We start from the raw sequence: 18055 nt of genomic DNA, 5'->3' as shown, positions 1-18055 counted from the left end.
GGTGTTTGGTGGGTGTGGGGGTTCCACATTTAAAATGAGATCTACCATGATGTAAAGAAAAACGCATAAATACATATCTATGCGTCCAAAGGGATTACGTAAGGAGCGATAATTTACATACTTATTCCAGCTCTTAAACAACTTGCTCCAAATAATTTTTACAAATTTGAAACTCTGAAAAAAACAGGCACATTTTTTTTACAACTTGTCATATCGTATCATCATGATAATAAACTATTGCGGCGGCAACTGAACATACATGGTAAGATAAGAGGAGGATACACATGTAAAGAAATTCCAGCCTGAATATCTCATTCGCCCATAAATTGTGTATGATTGTGATGATTTCGGGGATAGTAAATGTAAAAAGCGGTATTTTTCGCCAAGGTTTGAATATGTAGAAATGAACAATATCTTTTTCACGATCTCAGTTTCCATCATAAATTGTTGATGATGTTTCCGTCGTCGTCACTAAAGCTTTTGGCTGTCGGAGTAAGTAAATGTAAACGCACGGTAAAGCCATGCCACCAAGCTTTTTCACATGGTCTAGTTTTTCCACGAATAATAATAACACTACATAAATTCATACCAGAGTCCTACGAACTATGTAGGTACAAATGTACGTACATATGTGTGTAGTATGGATATTAGTATCACTCGGAATTGACGAAGCGGTCTGAATAGCTCATAAATCAAGTTGAAATTTGTTGCAATCTGACGCGTAACATAACTGCGGAGGCTGTCACTTAATTAGTAGCAGAATCCACTCCATTTGTCCCGTCGTCGGAATGTGTGCCTCGTAAAGTTGTTAATATTTCTCTCAACACATGATAGGAACATGTTTTTTGAGATGAAATGCATCCTCTCCTCCCATCCCTTGACGACACGCTTCTACTCATATTGTACATACATTTACGTGCTAAATACATGCGTAAGATGTAGTTCTCCCCTCTTACTTAACCAGGTTTAAAAGTCCTAATAAGCAGTTACTTAGGATTGGGAAAACTATGTCGTGAAAAAAATGCTGGGAGAAAGTAGATACTTCTTCGTATTACGGCGTGAAAGTGTAGATTGAGGATCGTCACGGCCTGTGCTGTTCGCAGTTGTCACGAGGATATGAGCAATTAGTCTGAAAATCGTGAAACCCATATGTGACGAAGAAGACGAGCCTAATAAACCACAGAGAAGGAGAGAATCAAATGGTCCATGAACTTTAAAGTCGTCCTGCTAATTTAAGCAGGAGATGAACTGTCTCAATCTGTGGTAGATGGTCGTTCATGGTATGCATATGGATTCATGATATCTCTCTCGTACGAAGGTATTTAGAATTCTTCTTGGAGATTCTCAACTTCCACTTTTCCGGCTGGCAATCTTCCCAGTGATCATTTTTCACTAATTTCACCACGCATTTGTCTCTGGGTTCTTAAATTCTCAACTTCTCTCCTTACGGATTTTTTTCGCCTTCTCCTCCTCCCAGTCGTCACTCTTGTCATCAAGCTTCTGTGCCTAAATTGGTGCCCATCGCGGTAAGTAATGTGTTTCGGAAAAAGTTTTACAAATGACAACTTCACCTAATTAGCACGTTATATATTTGAGGCGTTGATACCCTGTTCCTCCTCTCATTAATTTCTGTATGTGTCGTAATTGGAGCAGAATTAGGTGTAAAATGCCATACGAGAGGTCTCCGTAAAATCCCACTTTCATGGATATTATTATCATTTCCTTGCGTTGACAGCCAGAACAAAGACTTCATAACTCATTGGACAGAGAGAGAATCGTGGTTATACAAGTTGTCAGTCACTCGTTAAAACCCGTCCAACTTGAGGATGAATCAAGTGAAACGTACTTATTCAGAGAGAGAGAGAGAGAGAAATTTCTCATCTGTGGATGATTTAGTTGGCAAGAAAAAAGAAGCATGTCTTCCCCTTAGAAAAAAAAAACTTTTATCCGCACACACCTAAACCACACAACTACTTTTCTTTTGTTGTTTCTGAAGAGTTTTTAGGTTTACATGTGTAATGGGAATATTTTATAGGACGTGAGATTCCAGTTGTGGAAATCTCATGAACAAAAAGGTTCTTGTTTTCGAATCACACCCCGAGAAGGAGTATAAGAAATAGTCGTTTTTTAATACCACCATCCACATATCCAGCACATTGCATTTGAGCAGAAGACGACTGCGTTCGTTGGGTGGGACGGGGTGAGTAATGAATTTAAAGAAGGTGAATCTTATCAGAATAAATCAAGAGAGAAGTTGAAGTAAAGTCATGAGAAAGTCGGATAGACAGGGATGGAGGTGGACGATTTCGTGGTGCAATAATTTCTAATTTTGATAAAGAGTTAAGTGGCAAATGCACCTCTACTGAAGCAGGTCGTGCATTGTATTGTACTTACTTTTCCATCCACTCCACATATGCACACGTAAAAAAAAGAAGGGAACAATGCATGACTGAGAATACGACAATACATACAACACCACCAATAATTACGGGTTGTCGAATTCAGTAGCCTCGTAATACACAGAATGACGCCTACTCACGAATATTCACGCCTACAGCTTCTTGCATCCCTTTCCACCCCTGCCAAGTCGAAAACTGAATTCAGATTAAACTTTTTAATATTATTTTGGCTCGGATATTTTTATTTTTATTTTCAAAACCTTAAAACAAGATGGTCCAGTTTCTGGATGGGGGTCTCACCCGTTTGAGCTAGCTCAAGACAGGTTGTGCATGTGTGTGTGGACCCATTATGAATAAATCAGTGTTCAGTTTGTCTCCCATTTTTGTCGTCAGACTTTGATTTTTCCAATGTTTTCCTCGTTATTTGCATGCCATCGTCAGATTTACATAGGTTTTCATACCCTGCTGATCCTTCCCCCTACTGCTGTATGCACTTGTAGGAAATGTCCATCAACCATGCTGTATACCTGCTGTCAAAATTGAATCTCATCTTCCCAGGATACACTACAAAATCAAAGATTGCAACAAATAATTGCTTGTAGCTGTTGATCCCGGTTTTTGAGTGTCGCAGCAGGACGTCGAGTGGCGAATCTTGATTCTTTCTCTCGTAAATTTTCAATCTTTCTTTGCAGACTTTGATCCAAACAAGAATGCATACATAACTTTGATCTTTTCTCTGCAGCTTGTTGGGCAAATCTGTTATTTACGCTGTTGATCCCCCCGTAGTGGAATGGAGTGGAAATGGGAATCCTATCCGTGTGTAGGAGACCACCTTCAGAGCAATTCATTTATATGGATGGCAGAAGAAGTGGACATGAAAATAATAAAACAGAAGCTTCATCCAAACAAAGCAAACATGGTCGGAAAGATGGTTCGTGACACAAAAACGTTGTCATCTTGGTTGGAGAAAAGATTATGGTGAGATCGGATCATGATGAACAAGCGAGGTATTATTATTATTATTATTCATATTTGTCTCAATGTTGATATGTATTTATTATGGGTCTTTGGCTATAGAAATTAATGCATGTGTAGAATGTATAGTTTAGAATAAATTAACAAGTATGTCATATGAAAACACTTGCAAAGTGCATGCGTAAGCACTGTATGGTAGATAATTTTGATTTAAAATTCGGCATCCAAATTTAAATTTAAAAATAGAAAAAAACTACTGTAGATTGTGATTGCGATTTTTTGCAAATGTTTATGGTAAAAAATTAATTTGTGGAGCTTATCTGATAACTTTTAAGGGATGGATTGCCTGACCATATTTACAAATTAGAGTGAAATGTGACAAAGTCAAATTATTGGATTGTTTCAACAGTTATCTGTCATTCTAAACTTATGTATATCCTTTTGCTATTGTGGTTTGGTCAAGAAATTGACACGCGTCAAAAGGATACATTTCCGTCCATCATTTGTCCACCCATTTTTCTCAGGGTATCCATTGTTCATTAAATTTCATGGGTGAAGTTGAATGGGCTGATTTTTACCGACTTTTTCCTATTTTTAACCAAAAAGTGAGACAAAAATGGGCAGCTAAACGGTTAAAGAGAGAACAAAGTATTTTAAAAATTCGATTATAAGCCATGCCCAGATAATTAGAGCTTTCCGCGTGATGGACAGCCCCTCTCGAAACATTAAAAATAAATTTCAATTCCCATCTCGAACAAGAGAGCCAAATTGGAGCCGAGGGATGCTTTCCATCAGCCCAACAACCTGCTGCTGCTTCTGCTGGACGAAAGGAAATGGAAAAATGCTCATTTTAAATAAGCCAATTCTACAAATGTTCGTACATAAGCACACCAAAGTGGTAAGTGTCTACAAACTGATTATTGTTATACATGTACATACAAAGTTATGGTAAGAAAGAAAAAGGGTTTACGTGCATGATTGGCACAATGTTGGTCAGAGTGGATTTGGGAGAAATATTTCTTGATGAGACCTTTATACACAAAATCCAAACAAGAAACATTATTACTTTGCAACACGAAACGAATATTAGTTGACAGCACCTTATGCAACCAACGCTCCATAATGAATCTCACTTCGTTATATATTTTATAAGTTTTCTTGAAAAGTATAATTGTGCGTTTCCATTATTATGTTAGTTATATAAAAATGGCCATCACTATAATTGTATCGTAATGGAAAACTGGTAATTTGAGACGTGATGAAATATCATGGAATTGGGAGGTAGCCTGGAAATGAGATAGCATGACCACACCACACCCATCGTCACACTCGAATTATTTTCGTCCACAGTAAGCATGGCGTATTTTATTTTTCTGAATTTTTACATGTTCATCTTCTTGAGTGAGATAGGTGCAGTTTTAGACGTGCGTGTAACATAATGATGGTTAAGAAGGCTTAAAAATTTGTGTAATTGCGTTGCAGGTGGAAAAAAAATGCTGAAATGCCAATCAATCCAAACGAATAAAAAGTTGCGTGACGTGAAACAGTTTTAAATTTTTTCCATCTTTGAAAAAAATATGTCGTCAAGTTATTCCTTTGCATGTCACGAATATGCAAAGTGATCATTTGAAAGGCTTTGTCTCCCACCCACGGAAATAAATTTTGGGCGAAAAAATATCTGTAAATTCCCATGAATTTCTTGACCATTTGGGTGCAAGAGGTTTTTTCCCGGAGAGAGCGTGGTGCATCTCCAAACTCCAAAGACGACGAAAGACGTGCAGTAGTCTGAAGACGGACGTTGTTAGAAGCCGGTTTTGTTAGCAGGGTTGGGGACGAGCGAGCCAGTGGGAGTGCGGATGGGCGGAGGTTGTTAAGGCGCAACCCATTGGCTCCCACAAGCGCATGGATTGGAGATCATCACGAGAAACCCTCGCTTTGAGTCCTTCGCTTCGCAACTATTCTCTCATTCCTCTCGACGACGCAGCAGCAGCCGCACTGTGAACACGTTCTGCTCAAAAAAGTACCACCAGGGTTGCCCCTTGGACGACGACACTTGAAACACCGTCGCTCACTCACGTATTCACTCACTCACTCACCGTCCTCCTTCCGGTTCGAGCTGTCCACGCGACACTTTTTTAGCAGCTCTCGAGTATCTATAAGAGTATCGACGCCGAGTAGCGTGTGGCAAAAGTGTGATGATCATCTTCGCGTGGTCATCCTAACAGATAATTATCGTCATCATCCTCGGAATTATTGGTGGTTAGTGAGGTTTTAGGTGTGACGATATCTCTTGGTGTTGTTATTATCGGGACATGAACAGCATGGTCGTTGTGGTGGAATGCATACGGAGGAGACGAGGTTGTTTCACGGAGATAAGCCTTTGACTGCATTTCGATATCACTGGATTGGAGTAGTACAAGTAGTAGTGGTGGTTGGTCCGTCGGTCGGAGTGTGTCCGTCAGGGTGATAAACGTCAATAATATTATCCGCTTGTCTCTCTCAACAGCTCCCGACATGTCAACTCTTTTGTCGCAGCAATTGACCAGTGACACCAAGTGCTCAAGATAAGCCAAGCGATGCTCGTATATTTACTCTCCTCTCCGATATCTCAGTCTCGACACACCTCACCAAAACTGTATCACTGCTGCTGCTGCTCTCCTGTCTGTGTCACACATTTGGTGCACAGACTCTGACAAGGCAATACTGCTGCGAGAAGAGAATAAATAATAATGTACACGATATTTATTCAAACATTTTTTAAAGGGGGTTGGTGCATTGGTAAATAACAATAGTGGGACGACGACAAATAAGATAAATAAGTGAAGAGGAGCTAATTACTTTCTTGCCACCAGGAATACACGGTAAACACGGAGAGCAAAGTTGTTGTTGACAAACTGTTGAGACTTTGTGTCTACTAAGCGGAATAATATATGTATGCGGATAGTTGACACTTTTGGTATCAATTATTTGGTCCCAACGTATACACATACATAGTTCTCTCACGAGTGCAAATATTTGGTGGTTGGCATCATCATTGGCGTGACTCGGAAGGTGGGCAAGATTGGGGGCAGAATGATCGTGTCGTGTACTGCGTGCGACAAAGCCATACTGGACCGCTATATTGTGGGTAAGGTCAATTTAGGTTTGAGTTAAAGTAGAATTGTGGTCACTAATTTTGGAAGTTTACACAAAAATTTGTCGCTGTCCGCTAAAAACTTGGATGTATTTAAATGTATGAAAATCGACTAATAATAATATTTTGTTGTTATTTTGACAGCCGTGTTGGAGCGGTCGTGGCATTCGGACTGCGTTCGCTGTTTCGACTGCCGCACCCTCCTCTCTGACCGCTGCTTCTCACGGGAAAATAAGCTCTTTTGCAAAAACGACTTCTTCAGGTGAGCCCCACACTTTTCACGCAAATTTTGACTCTTTTGCACCCAAAATTTTAATGAATACCTAGCTAAGTAATAAGTAGAAAATGAGCTGTTATCATATATTGGTTTAAAATACGGGTAGAAATACAATTATGATTTTCACCCGGACTTAGAATGATTTACTAGTCGAATTATATAATTATCTCGTTGACTGAAAAGTGGAGCATATTAGTCGCATGTCGTCTCACTTGTGCCCCTCACACGATGCAACCTACTCATCACTGTCTCACGTTGAGTTGTACAAAACTCCCGTTTTTTTCTTGTTATCGAAACTGAAGAGAAAACTTCTCTTGTTCTTTTTTCTCTCGACAATTGTGCGTCTTTACGCACAATCATCCTTGTTGCGGTTGATATGTGGTAACGCATTTACGTATTTAGTTAGTCGTTTCGTTAACAACGGTTCATTGTGTCTGTCTCTGAATGAGTGTGAAGTGAGACGGAACTGGGAGGGAGGGAGCTAATTATGTTGTGCTGGAGCGTGTCAGAGGGTCCTTGAGGGCCAATAATCTCGTTTTCTATGTGCAGACAACAATGCACTTCTTCGTCGTCGTCGTCCTGATCATAGCGCAAAACTAGACCGACCAATCTGCATAATAAGCCATTCATCCTTCACTTACATCTCATCCTTTCAAAGTGCAATGTTCAAATTTAAGGAACCCATGACTTTTACCTACTTTGAGAAGAAGTTTCTTCCTTAACTGGTCTTCTACGTAGGTTACATGACATGCCGCCGCCGCCGACTCATTATGCATTACCTTGTTCACACTAAGGTTCCCATTGTTGAGAGAAGCAGGGTAGGAACGAAGACGTGTTGTTGTGTTGTTCCATTGTCTGTCAGAACAGTTTACCAAGACAAAAATAATGTTAAGTGTCATTATTCTGGAAATAACAAATGACTTTTCCACTTTGAAATGAATCCTCTAATTGGAAACCCCTTAGACTAAACTAGCCGTTGATGAGCAGGTCATTGTGCTGGACCAGCTCTCAAATACTTAAATGTTAGTGGTGTTCATCCAGGCAGGAAAAACATCGCTTATTGTTATCACATACATGGATTGTGGATCCGTACATACATATTCACTTTTGGTGTAAAATGGAGCTATTATCTTTTAAAAAGTTGCGTTGTCGTGTGCTTTTTTTATTTCATACAAAATGGCATGGTTTGCTGGCTGATGATTCGGTGACATTGTTGTTGGAAATGCATGCATGTTCTGTATTTACTTATCTTTGTCCGCAGTAAGTTGCATCAGATTCAGTATTCATTTCGATGGGACTGATTAGCCCATTGGGCAGAAATGTCACGAATTGACTTTGTCCGGTTGGCATGGATGGATGGATGGATCGTATTAAGCTGATTCTGCCTGCGTATTACGTCATGAACAATCGTGCCAATTTTATTTTGGCTGGTTGCGGCCTATCTCGACACATTTGTTTTGTTTTTACAAGTTATTTTTAAGCATTACTACTTCAATGTGATACAGTCCTACAAGAGTGACAATCAAAGTACAACTTTTTTTATTTACATTTTATCCCACCCAGCAGTAGAGAGAGAAAAACTACACATAATTATAGTCTCCTCGAGTTGTATCTACTCGCATAAATACATTTAATGCAATCTCCACATTATTAGATATTGATTGTCCCTTCACTTATTTATTCGTCATCGACATCATCATCATCATCATCACCTTAAAAGCTTTATCCAAAGATCGTCGTTCGCATGTAGTGGATAAACTCTCGTCGTCGTCGTTGTTGGCCAACTTAATTTTAGAAATTCCTTACGCAACGGCGGAACACCTTGTTCTGCAATGACCATTTATTCTCATTCCTCTGAGGAGGAGATGGAGTAATCGATCCGTCCAAAGAAGTGGACGTGATTTTTTTCCTCACTTATTTTTTTCTATTCTTCGCCACACGGTTCACACCACGTTTAGGAGGAGAGACCTATTTATTTATTATTTGGGCAAAACAATGGGAAAACTCTGCGTTGCATGGTGTAAGTTGGTGTACTGGGTACTCTATTTATTTACGGGACGATGGTGTGCATATTAATCAGACAAATTTCGGTCGAGTGAACAACAAATTGAACAGGTTGCTGGTTGGTTGTATAATCGCCGTGTTGAGGGCGGAAGAAGGTAAAGAAATTGTGCACCCAAATCATAAATAACGATACAAATGTACATACACACGTCAAGAAGGCAACCAAGCAAGCACTGAATTTTTAGACCCTGTGGCATCTTCCTTTGCACACACTACCGCAAGCAATTGCACACTTATTACTGAGTTAGTACTAGTTGGCAAAGGATCAGGAGGATGTGCTAAAAAAATGCCAATAAGTGATGTAGCCAGGTACATACATATGTAAGAACAAGTATGTATGTACGTAAGTCGTGATTGGAGACGACTCGGATGATGGAACTTGATTCTTGGAACTTTTTTTTTCTTAAATTAGTAGCGAATCGTTGCATTAACATTTTTTTAGATGATGATTGTCCTCACGGTTCGAAAAGTTCGTCCTTGCAGACACTTTACTAATCGTCGTCGTCCTGTTGCTCGACGAAGGCGTAGTAGATAACTGAAATTGAGTCTAATTCCGTCGAAATTTACTAAATTGGAAGTGCTTCCCCTGACTCGACTTTTGACTCCTGATGGTGTTGAGCATTGCCAATTAGGCAGGATTTGTTGAACCACGACCACGACTTTTACTTACTTACGAGGAGGCAGGCATGCAGACAGTGCAGTGGCAAAGACGTGAGACTCGGGTTGCAATTTTCAATTCTCACAGGACAGAAGCCAGCCACGAAGACTGGTACACTTTTTGGAGGTGGATATCAAAATGCAAAGCAGGTTACACTAAATTGAACGTGAGCTTTGATACAATTGCTTTTCTTCTCTCGGCGTCTTGACTTTTCTACTTATCAGGGCATCGCAGTTGAGAAAATGTGTACGTACGTCGTTTTCGAGTGGACTATGGTGGCGATGGGAGGAGATAAGTGTTGTTTAATTTCCATTACGATCAAAGCATAATAATAATAGCATAATGGGAACTTGGCAATCGTATGTACTGTAGACGACGACCACTGTTTTGAAACTGGTGTGTTGTGTGTATGTAATTTCGTTTGCAACAACGTGGGGCTCGCCTGGGCAGTTAACTTGGCCACAACAAACTACTTAATACACAACACTTAAATTTTACCTACATACGTGCAGTCTGAGTGCCTTTATTATTCTTATATTGTTCTTATTTCATCTCCAAATCTTCCAATAACCTTCGTACTTACGTACGATGTGTTTCATTCCATGCCTGCCTCTGCCTACACTCCACGGACCGTGTATACCTATAATAATACACACTGTTTACAAAATCCGGTTAAGATAAGTGTACATGTGTACACAACGTGCAATTACTGGGGTGTAATTTCTGGTATCAACCCCTCATTTAAAACTTAAGGTTTTCCTTCGGAAGGTTATAATTTGAAATCCCGAATTTTTATTTTCTATACAAAACGTGACTTTATTTCTCTACTGACAAATTATGAAGGAACAATTCTGCTGCTGCCCACTCATTCACTTTTTGCTCGAGGACTCTACACAATTTATCAGTATACATTGTTGTACACACAATTCATGTAGTCAGTCATGTAGGATGGATAGATTATTATTGAGTGTCGGCCGTTTACATAAAATTCTCCCACCCGTTCATTCCTCCTACTTTCCTTTCCTCTCGACCTCCTCCTCCTCCTCCCAGTAATTTGTCTTAATAATTTCACATTACATCCTGATCAGCACAAGTTGGAAATAGGGCTCAAGGCGCAAGAACAACAATAACATTGTTATTATTATGTTCTGCTCCTGCGATATCTTCGTCTCAACTTTCTTCCTCGTAAACCTTGCCCTTTAAGTAAGGACTGGTCTGGATCTGTCTCATCAACATCCGCCTCCTCTCCATAATTGACTAGGTGAAAGGATAATTATAAATAAATATTATTTTACTCGACGAGCAGTCTAGTAATTAATTCCTAATTTAGTTGTTCCGCCGACTCACTGGACAAGCGATGAGATGAGACCAGTAGCAGCAGCTTATGTATCATATCATCCACGTTTATAGTGGTAGTAATAATAATAATATGCTTATCGTAGGCCGACCACAATGCGCAGGCTGAGAAGTAATTCGTAACCCTGATCTAATAGCAAAACCGTATCTGCTCCTGAGCCGAATAAGCTTTACTAGTTCTTCTTATGGCTATTATTATTACCCAGCAGCATCTCGGATGAAAAATCGATACGTTGCTCTGCTGGTGCATTTGAGACGACCGGAGTTAATTGCAGACATATAATATGCAAAATGTCAATAAGGAAAAGAGTAAGATTGACGATAAATAGATGTCTGCGAAAATTTTACTGATTGCAATAAACAAAAAGAGTTATGGGCTGGGTGTCCGTGGCCAGTGGAATTCCGATAAAAATGCAGTGCACATTATTTATTATGGACATATTCCGGACTTTTATGCACCTTTTTTTGTGACACGACTGGAGTGGATGTAATTATGCAGTCGTAGTATAAGTGGTAATAATAATTTTATATGGAAAAAGAGTGTCATTTATTGATCGTATAATTGTACCTACGTATTTATTTACATGCTTTTATGACAACAACTTTAATAATACGACTGTTAAAAAATTAATTTTTTTTTCCAAATTCTTTGCAGACGGTATGGCACCAAATGTTCGGGTTGTTCTCAAGGCATCTCACCGCACGACATGGTTCGCAAGGCTCGTGATAAGATTTATCATATAAATTGTTTCACATGCACGATGTGCCGGAGAGAAATGTCAACGGGGGAGGAACTCTACGTCCTCGATGACTCAAAGTTTATCTGCAAAGACGACTACATCCAGGCAAAGCAAGGTAAGACAAGCAAATTCAATTTTTACTAGAATTTTCTCTTTGAAAAAATTAGTCAAAAAGAAGTGTCTCTTTCGGAGCAGTGTCAAGAGTTTGAAGTGGTGCAGGCAGAATTAGATAAGAGAAAAGTGAAGTGAAATGGAAAAAGAGACGGCAAAGCGATGGATTTAATAAAGCTCTCTCTCTGTTCGGTTGGTTTATTCGACGAGGAATATCAGAGTGGCAGGGTAGTAGCAATAATAATACCAAACCAAGTATCAAAATGAGGAGATCAGTGTTTGGAGTGGAGAATCCGTCGTCGTCGTTGGTTTGAATGTGAGGAAAATGGGATTAAAATGGGCTGGAGGAGCAAAACATAATAAAAATGATGGAATGGAACTATATGTGCATACGTATGGCGGCCTATGGCTTGTTTTGGAGAGGATAAAGGAGTCAGACAGTTGAATTCGCTTTCTCCCATGCGTGCCCTGTCTGATTCTCGAATGGCAACTGTATCAATCTCATCATCAGATAGAGATGAAGTAGGGAGAGAATGCCACAAAATCGGATTAAATGCAAACTAAAACTCTGACTTTGCTAAATCCTTGTCTGGCCCGCAGAGGATAAGAAGGAAGGCGGATAAATGGGAACGCAAAGCTGCAAGTGTTGTAATTTTCTGTCGTCAAAAGGACATATGCAGAGAGGCAGGCAGGACCAGCTAGTTGCAGTAAAGTCAGTTTAGTGCTGGAAATAGATAATAGTAATAACATGTGTATACCGTCTCACTCGTTGCATGCATGCACGATTTACTATGCACAGGATGAAATTAAATAGGAAAATTAAGTAGGAAATCGTTCAATACGATGACGCCGAGTGCCAATAAAGCACACAGTAAAATAGTAATAAGGAACGGATCGTCACAATAATTTGACAAAGAGGAGAAAGAAATTGGTCCAAACTAGTTTTTTCCTCTTTCTTTCTTCTCATAATAAACGGTACGGACACATTTAATTGTATAGAATCCCTTTTCTCCAATGATGAAGATGACGACGATGACGACATCAGCTTGAACGCGGAAGACTGTCGACTCGGTCACCACCACCACCATTCCAGTCTGAGTCCTGGAAGCACCTCGCTGCCTGGGATGGTCACTCGTAAGTAGTTCTTTTCCTACTTATTAATCATTCCAGGAAAGAGTATGAGTGGAAATGAGTGAAAATATTTATGTATGTGTCGGCTAATCATTTTCTTATTTTCACCAGCGACCAAGGGTGGCACCCTCGTGGGTGATACCGACGTGCGAACCCCAATCACATCCTCGGGTGACAATAGCAATCCTGAAAAAGACAATGGAAACGAGTCTGAGGTACGCATTGATCATTGTCTCAGCACAACCACGGGCTGTGCTGCTGCTGCTAAACTAGCTCAAAAATCTCACTCTCTCTTATTTACGAGGGGTCATCTGTGTCTAACGCCGTGTGCATAGTTTGATGATGATGAGAGAGCATATGGGCAGTAAAGCAAGGCACATGGATCATTTAGATGGTGATATTATGGTTGGCAAAGTAAAGCATCCAAGGTCTTTTACGTGCGTAGGGTTCGATGGACGCAGATGGCGAATCGAGGGATCCAGGCGCGGAGAACAAGTCTCCGGAGGTTAGTCGGACTTTAAAAATTATGGATGATGCGAGAAACAAAAGAAATTCGGAGGGGTAATGACCTACCGTTTTTTTACAGGATTCATCGGTGGGATCGAAAAGACGAGGCCCTCGTACCACGATCAAAGGTTTGAGGGACATATTTATTAGCCCCTTGAACTGATCTCTAGCATTTCGATGGTTGATTTAATCGTTTCTGTATTTTAACAGCCAAACAGCTGGAAATACTCAAAACAGCATTCTCTCAAACCCCAAAGCCCACCAGACATATCCGAGAACAACTGGCCAAAGAAACTTCTCTCCCCATGCGAGTTATCCAGGTAGACATTGATCTAGTTCAAATTTACGTATGCACTGATTTGCATCAACCAGGCCTTTCATGTCATGAGTGATGTCCAACGTGTATTAAAAGTGAGGATGGTTTCATGATAGGTGTGGTTCCAAAATAAAAGAAGCAAGGAAAGAAGACTAAAGCAATTGACATCGATGGGGCGAGGACCGTTTTTTGGCTCATCCCGAAAAATGCGTGGCTTTCCCATGAATATCAGCTCCAGTATGGATGACGGTCCAAACCCACCTTTTCCTTATTTCCCCGACGCCAAGTTCTCAGATTTCCCTTACGGGCCTGGAGGTGGAGGACCTGGGCAAGGTTTCCACGAATTTTTCCCTGGCCAGCAACCCCACTTTCCTCCTGGGGGCGGTAAGTCAGCTTTCCATTATAGTGAGTGCCAGACTTTTTTTCTTCTCTTACATCCACAATGAGACGACACAAAAGTGCAGGTGTAGTAAAAATGGGTTCCTTTTCTCACTTTACAGTCCCCGGTCCACTGGATCAACCCATCGGAGAGTTTGGTGGGGGTGGGCCCTTGCCCCCACCGGATGGACAGGGCCCCCCAAACTCTGGCGGTCCCCCTGGCGGATTTATGAGCCAGGAACTTATGAACCAACCTAGGTGAGTAATCCATTGTTATTTTTTTTAAACTCACATTACTCCTGCATTTTACCATTTTTATCATAATTAAATTATCCAACTGAATCGTAACCACTTTCCCTTGACCATCATACTCCATAACGTTTTTCTTCTTTTTTTGTCTTATCTTTTCATTGAAATCCTTGTTTGCCGTATGAAAAATTTCATTGTGCTTGTATATATAAACCTAAATTCTTCCCAATTTGCAGGTCAAGTCCAGACTATATGCCGCCAGGTAAGCTGAAAATGGGCGTGTGTCCCACAGCTTGGCCAGAGTCATCATCAGATCTGTTTTAGCGTCCAGTGTATGAATGAAGATTAGTTTTGTGACCTTAATTTATATGGTTGTAGTGAAGTAAGAACAGATTATTACGAAAAACTACTACTTGCACATGTACAGATATAAAGGAAAAGTGTGTTTGTGTCACCAAAATAATGTGCTCTCTTCTCCTGTTACGAAACACCAAAGTTTTTAAAATCATCATCATCGCCACGCTAATATTGCAACGTACAGATTCACTCACTCACCCACTCGCTACACACTCAAGACAGCCCGGATGATGCCAATGAAAATAATGACCCTGATAAGGCCACTGTCCCACTGGTGTCGTCACACAGGTCGACTCTTCGAATCCCTGCCAAACGCTGGTCTTATTCACTTTGTGGATCATCATTGCTGCCCACAATAAAAAGTTCTTCTTCTGCCGCTGGAGAAAGCAAGGTGACTCGTAAGTAGCCTCTCCGCCGAAGAAATGCATCACAACCTGTACGAGGAGAGAGAAGGGGGGAAGGGAGAGAGAGAGAAAGAACAACATAAATAACCCACCAACCAACTACAACCAAATGCATCTCTTTTTTGTACATCAACGAAGTCTTTGGGTTTTTCTAAATGGTGATTGTGCTCGATGTGACTTCTTTGTGAACCCTTTTGAGAATGATATGGAAAAAATAAAAGACTTTGCCGGATAATCGGTAACAATACAAGAAATGTTTATGATTCGTATGTACACATACTTTTATTTCCCTTCTCCTTATCAAACAGTCCTACATGCATACAAAACATTGATATGTTCATATCCACCTAATAATGTTATGGTCATGCATATTGCATAATCTTACACATAATACATGAAGCATAACGGATGGGCGGCTCAAGTCCTCCTTGTCACTTTCTCTGTGTGTAACGTGTCATTCATTTCATGTATTCATGTCACTTGACACCATCGACAAAAGTCGGGGTCTTCGCCCTGTCACATTCTAAGATCGACATGGACTCGACCTTTCCTCCGCGGGACAAAAAGTCTTCAACAAACACAAACCTGTCGCTCCAACAACCTCCTCCAGCAACCCACCACCGACCGACGCATTGTCTGCTACGTAAGATACAAATACATGCATGACGACGACGACCCACAAATTCTTGGTTGGCTTGTCTCCCTTTCATACTTGGAGGAGTAAAACTTCTTGAGCAATGCGTTTATGTACAAATTGCAGAAAGAAAGTTGATGGACGGACGGACGGGCGGATGGATGGATGGACAGACGGGTGGGAGAGGACCAAGAAACTGTCATGCCTCTCGCAAAGAATTACAAATGAACAGGTTATCATATTTATAAAGAACGACTTTAAAAACCTGCCTGGTACTCACACAGGTCACCTTTTACCATCTCTTCCTCCTCCTCCTCCAACAAGTGCAATGATCAATATCCTACACTTGTCACATGTTTAGCACGGACATTATTACCACATCAAGAGTCTAGAGATGCAACAGTCTTTTCTATAAAATGTTCCCACGACTTGACAATCAAGTCTCATTGTTGTCTCGTGGTAGTAATTTGTATAAACTTGGGAAAAATGGCATGTAAAATTTGTGAGTATTGTTCTGACTCTGACAGGTCGGCAGGGATGAGATGAGACGATAGTTAGGAGGACGATGATTTTGGTAGAATAAGAAACGCATACTTGAAATGTGAAGGGGACACAATGCAGTGAGATGCTGCTGCTGCCTTAGGAAATGTACGTACTACATGAGAATACCCCGAGGAATGAGAAAGCATACCTGAGAATTGGCATTGATTAAAAAATTTTGCTCCTTCAGAATAAAAGTTTTAGTGGTCTCGCATGCTTTATGTTGTTTTGGACTTGGTCGTCGTGTCGGTGGTGGTGTAGTTTTTGCTGATTGCATGAGTTGTTTCTTTACTAGCGTTCGTTCCGTATTTCTGGCGTTGTTAGCTCGAAGGGGATCTGAGACAAGACTGGTTCTTGTTCCTCTGCTGCTGGTATGTATGGCTGGTCTTGAGGTTTAGTTAGGTTTCTCTGCTGGTGCTGGTTTGGTGTGTGTGAGTGTGTATGAGCTAACAGGATGATGAACATGCTTATGGATTTGAAAGCGGTGAGGGAGCGAGCGAGTGGCTGGAAGAACGTTCCAACTCAGAATCGGATTGGTCTCATCGATTTTCTCTCGCGGAGGAGGAGCCTCTTAACTAGATTTTCTTGGAACGGTCCTACAACTTGGAACGGACCTACAATTTCCAATTTCATCCAAGACCCTTTTTTATGTTTTTCCCTTTGCATCCGCAAACCAAGAGCGGACGAACGACGACGAAAGCTGAGGAAAGTGAAAGAGACGAAGATGAGCCACTTGCTTCTGAAAATAGTAGCAGTAGAGAGAGAAAGGTGAGTGGATGGAAAATAAGTTCATGTGGCATACGCCCAGCCAGAAGAAGAAGCAACAACAACATCAGCTGTGCAATAACTACTAAGACACAAAGCCATTCCGATTTCCTTGCTTCCGAAAAAAAAGAAGAAGAACAAAAAAATTCCTCCATCCTCCGGACCGGAGTAGACGCGCCTCCCGCTTCTTAAACCCTCAATAATGTCCTTGCAACCCGGTCTTCAATTTAACTAATCCCTCGGTGCTCCACATAAAAATTGTTAAAGATAAATTGCGCCATGCACTGCATCTCGAGCTGCCAGTCTCAATGGCTGGCCCACCAACCTAAACTGTCCAGGAGCAGCGTCCTATGCAAAAGATCTTCAATGTCGCAGCTCAATCAGCGAGCTCAATAGCATGCTCTAAAATCCAATGCGCTTTTTTTCTCATTCCGCACACTTGCATGTTCTCGGGTCTAATGTGATTCTCATGTATAGTAAATAAGTAAATAATGTCATGTCGTTGCTCTTTTAGAGAAAAAAAACAACAACAACAACCCCATCACTACGGGTGCTACCAGACCACTACTGGTACCAGTACCATCATTACCACCACTATTACTGAGCAGGGAAAAAGATAAAAATTAAATTTCCTCTCGCAAACTTGCTTTTTCCTAATTGAATAACGCTAATGGTTATGAGACGAGCAAAAAAAGGAGGATAAGCCATCTCAAAATGTCTCAAATTCAATTCAATCGAATGCAGAGAAGGAGGAGGAGGAGGAAAAATGAAACTTTGTTGCGTATTTATGTACAATCTGCATCGGGTAATAGCGTTTAGTAAATAGGACAGGAAGATGATTGTCACTGCCTTCGTCTCGTCGTTAGAGACAAACACGAGTTTTGTCTGAAATCTGATTTTTTTCTCTGTTGTAAAAATATATTTTGCAGTACTAACTAAATAATAAATAAATGCGACTTTTGTACAATAAAGTTTCCCATGTGTCACGCAATTGTTTGTGGTGAGAAGTCTGCAGATTTGGTGGGTATTCATAGGTTTATGGATTTGTGGTGTTGGAACCT

At 40.6% G+C, this 18055-nt stretch overlaps 1 protein-coding gene and 1 long non-coding RNA gene across 4 annotated transcripts; one reads left to right on the top strand and one right to left on the bottom strand.

The window, feature by feature from the left end:
• Positions 1-3430: 3430 nt before the first annotated feature.
• Positions 3431-5208, bottom strand: LOC118436031. The gene is made up of 2 exons (XR_004835141.1): positions 4475-5208; positions 3431-4404 (listed from the first exon to the last, which is right to left on the bottom strand). It is a non-coding gene; the product is annotated as an uncharacterized LOC118436031 (long non-coding RNA).
• A 150-nt stretch (positions 5209-5358) lies between these two features.
• LOC110850772 (LIM/homeobox protein Lhx5) lies at positions 5359-15313 on the top strand. 3 transcript variants are annotated; one of them, XM_022098330.2, is made up of 11 exons: positions 5359-6501; positions 6652-6769; positions 11518-11717; positions 12737-12847; positions 12956-13059; positions 13290-13349; positions 13431-13479; positions 13562-13671; positions 13784-14072; positions 14168-14303; positions 14531-15313. In XM_022098330.2, the coding sequence occupies exons 1-11, from the start codon at positions 6447-6449 to the stop codon at positions 14616-14618; spliced, it is 1320 nt and encodes a 439-aa protein (XP_021954022.1). In that variant the 5' UTR covers positions 5359-6446; the 3' UTR covers positions 14619-15313. The 3 variants fall into 3 exon arrangements, with proteins under 3 accessions (XP_021954022.1, XP_021954021.1, XP_021954020.1); XM_022098329.2 differs by having other exon boundaries at positions 5360-6501; positions 12713-12847; positions 13784-14051; XM_022098328.2 differs by having other exon boundaries at positions 5360-6501; positions 12713-12847.
• Positions 15314-18055: the final 2742 nt, after the last annotated feature.

Source organism: Folsomia candida, unplaced genomic scaffold, assembly GCF_002217175.1.
Source record: "Folsomia candida strain VU population unplaced genomic scaffold, ASM221717v1 Fcan01_Sc006, whole genome shotgun sequence".
Taxonomy (NCBI): Eukaryota; Metazoa; Arthropoda; class Collembola; order Entomobryomorpha; family Isotomidae; genus Folsomia; species Folsomia candida.
Note: the sequence above shows the minus strand (reverse complement) of the source record. Positions and strands in the feature narration are given on the sequence as shown.